The sequence below is a fragment of the Rosa rugosa genome, chromosome 6 (assembly GCF_958449725.1).
Source record: "Rosa rugosa chromosome 6, drRosRugo1.1, whole genome shotgun sequence".
NCBI classification, from domain to species: Eukaryota; Viridiplantae; Streptophyta; class Magnoliopsida; order Rosales; family Rosaceae; genus Rosa; species Rosa rugosa.
This window is the reverse complement of record NC_084825.1, coordinates 41,118,867-41,121,194: the sequence shown is the minus strand read 5'-3', so window position 1 is coordinate 41,121,194 and position 2,328 is coordinate 41,118,867. Positions and strand designations below refer to the sequence as shown.

At 41.4% G+C, this 2,328-nt stretch overlaps 1 protein-coding gene across 1 annotated transcript; it reads right to left on the bottom strand.

Moving 5' to 3' along the window:
* Window positions 1–266: 266 nt before the first annotated feature.
* On the bottom strand, window positions 267–1,608 carry LOC133715559 (NDR1/HIN1-like protein 1). The gene is made up of 2 exons (XM_062142092.1): window positions 727–1,608; window positions 267–526 (listed from the first exon to the last, which is right to left on the bottom strand). The coding sequence occupies exon 1, from the start codon at window positions 1,516–1,518 to the stop codon at window positions 751–753; it is 768 nt and encodes a 255-aa protein (XP_061998076.1). The 5' UTR covers window positions 1,519–1,608; the 3' UTR covers window positions 267–526; window positions 727–750.
* Window positions 1,609–2,328: the final 720 nt, after the last annotated feature.

Below are 2,328 nucleotides of genomic sequence, written 5' to 3'. Positions count from 1 at the left end.
AAGCGATGAATCAGATCATCTACGCTCCATTATAAGCTCCATCACAAAATCTAATTCTTGAAGAAATGAGGAACTTGCATACTTTTACGACACCTACTTTAACCACACAGCTTATTATAATCTCTCCCTACTACTCCACAATTTGCTTGACAAAACTTGCCGAACCTAAAATAAAACCATATGGACATTCACTTTGAAATTAGCAAGCACAAACTTGTTTGTATTATTTTCATTTTTCGTTTTGGTATAATCACAGATAACGATTTGCTGCCCTTGAATTTGAGTGCGCCTTTGTCACGTTTTTACCGCTTGGTGATCAAACGAGAACAAGTATTTTTTTTTTTCTGAGAGGGAACAAGTAATTAATTATTAGGCTACTAGCAAATAGTTTGCGGTGGCAAACTACAAGTGTCGCGCTAAACCACCTAATACATGCCATCTCCACTGTCATGAACATCACTTCTATAGCCATGTGTCATTTGCCACCTCTTCATCTCCATCATCCACTTCACAAATTCTGATCAAACTGGGATCACCAATTAAAAAAATTTAGAAAGCCATGTTCAATGAAACTTGATCATCCCTTACCTCATGGCACTGGGATGAACGCAAAATAAAGAAGAAGAAGAACAAAATCCTTCATTATCTTTCTTCATCTTCATGCTCAGATACACAATAATTAAACAAACGAGAATTTAATCAAACAAAATTAACAAGCAACTCAACTGCAACAACCAAAAATCTACTCGATCATATATCAACTTTACAATTAGGAGAACCCAGCAATGGAACTTGACCCACGAACCCTTTCTTCAACCCAACCAGCACATCACACTTGACATAGATCCTATAATGCCCGGTCCTTATCCCCAACCCCATCACCTTCCACCTCAGCCTCCCCACCACCACCACCCTCAGTTTCACCACCCCGTACGCCTCGTCAATCGCTAGCCCGTTCAACACCTCCCCCGACACCGGCACCGCCACTCCCCCAAGCACGGGCGACACAGCCACGCTACTATGGCGCCCGTGCGCCAGCGGGGGGAGCATCACCTGCTGGGTAATGGCTTGGTTGCGATAGGCCACAAAGGCCTGGAGACGGTCGTAGCGGATGGAGACCCTCCGGTTGGGGTTGCAGGTGACGATGGTGAACTGCATGGTGGTGGAGATTTGGGAGGGAGGGGAGGTGGCGTTGAGGGAGTAGATGGCGACCGCGGCGACAGTGAACTGCGGCTTGTGGGGGCGGTAAACGAGCCAGAGCGCAAGGGTGGTGGCGCCGAGGATGAGGAGGAGGATGGTGAGGCAGGTGCAGAGAGCTCTGTAGGGTTCACTGGTTTGGTGATGCATGTTACATTCTTTTATATTTCGGTCCGGAATCATTTCGGGTGGTGGAAAGTGGTTCTGGTAGTGGTTGTTTTGTGGTTTTTGTTGTGGTGGTGGTGGTGACTCTGGAGGAGGGTGGAGGTTTTGCTCTTGTGGTGACTCTGGAGGAAGGTGGTGGTTTTGCTCTTCTGCCATGATAATGAGGTGAGTGTGAAAGTGAATAGATATAGAATGAGAGAGAGGGAGAGGACAAAATAGGCCGGTTAGGAGGAGGGGGAAAAAAGGTGAGGTTAAGGAAGGAGAAGAATATGAGGGTGAGACAATTGGAAGGAAAAAGAAGCAAGAGTTCTGCTTTGTGAACTATTCTCGTGTTTTTTCTCATTTAATAATTAATATCAAATCCAACTTAGTGATGACCAAAATAGCTACTTTTGCCCTTTTATTATGTTTCTATCAAAATTAGCAAAAGACAGTTTCAATGAAATTCAAGTATGGATAAAAATTATGAAATTTTTTTTATGCACTCACAATGTAAGTGACCCAACACTTATAAGATGGTCTCAACTCTTAGTATTTATAATTAACATTTTTTCTTTAATAACCAAAAAGTGTATTTGACGTAATTCAACAATCCATTCACGTCGGTGCTCTAAATCCTTCCCCTGCAATTGATGGTTTATTATTTGGATTTTCAAAATTTTAAGTATTTCAATGGCTGACTACTAAATGAATGCAATAGTATCGATGGGATAAGACGTAATTGAGAATTATCTAATAATTTGGTATATGTTTTCACTAAAATGTCTACATATCAAAACGAGTTGGAAAGAAGGTAGGTGATTAACAAAAAAAAATTAGAGAAAGAGAAGGGAAATGGTGAAATAAACCGTATTAGGAGAAAAAAAAATATTTTGGATTACCAATAAGAAAAACAAGTTGAGAAATTTATATGTCAAATGTAAAGGTACAAATATATGTATCACTTTATCGGGGCCACACACGTGG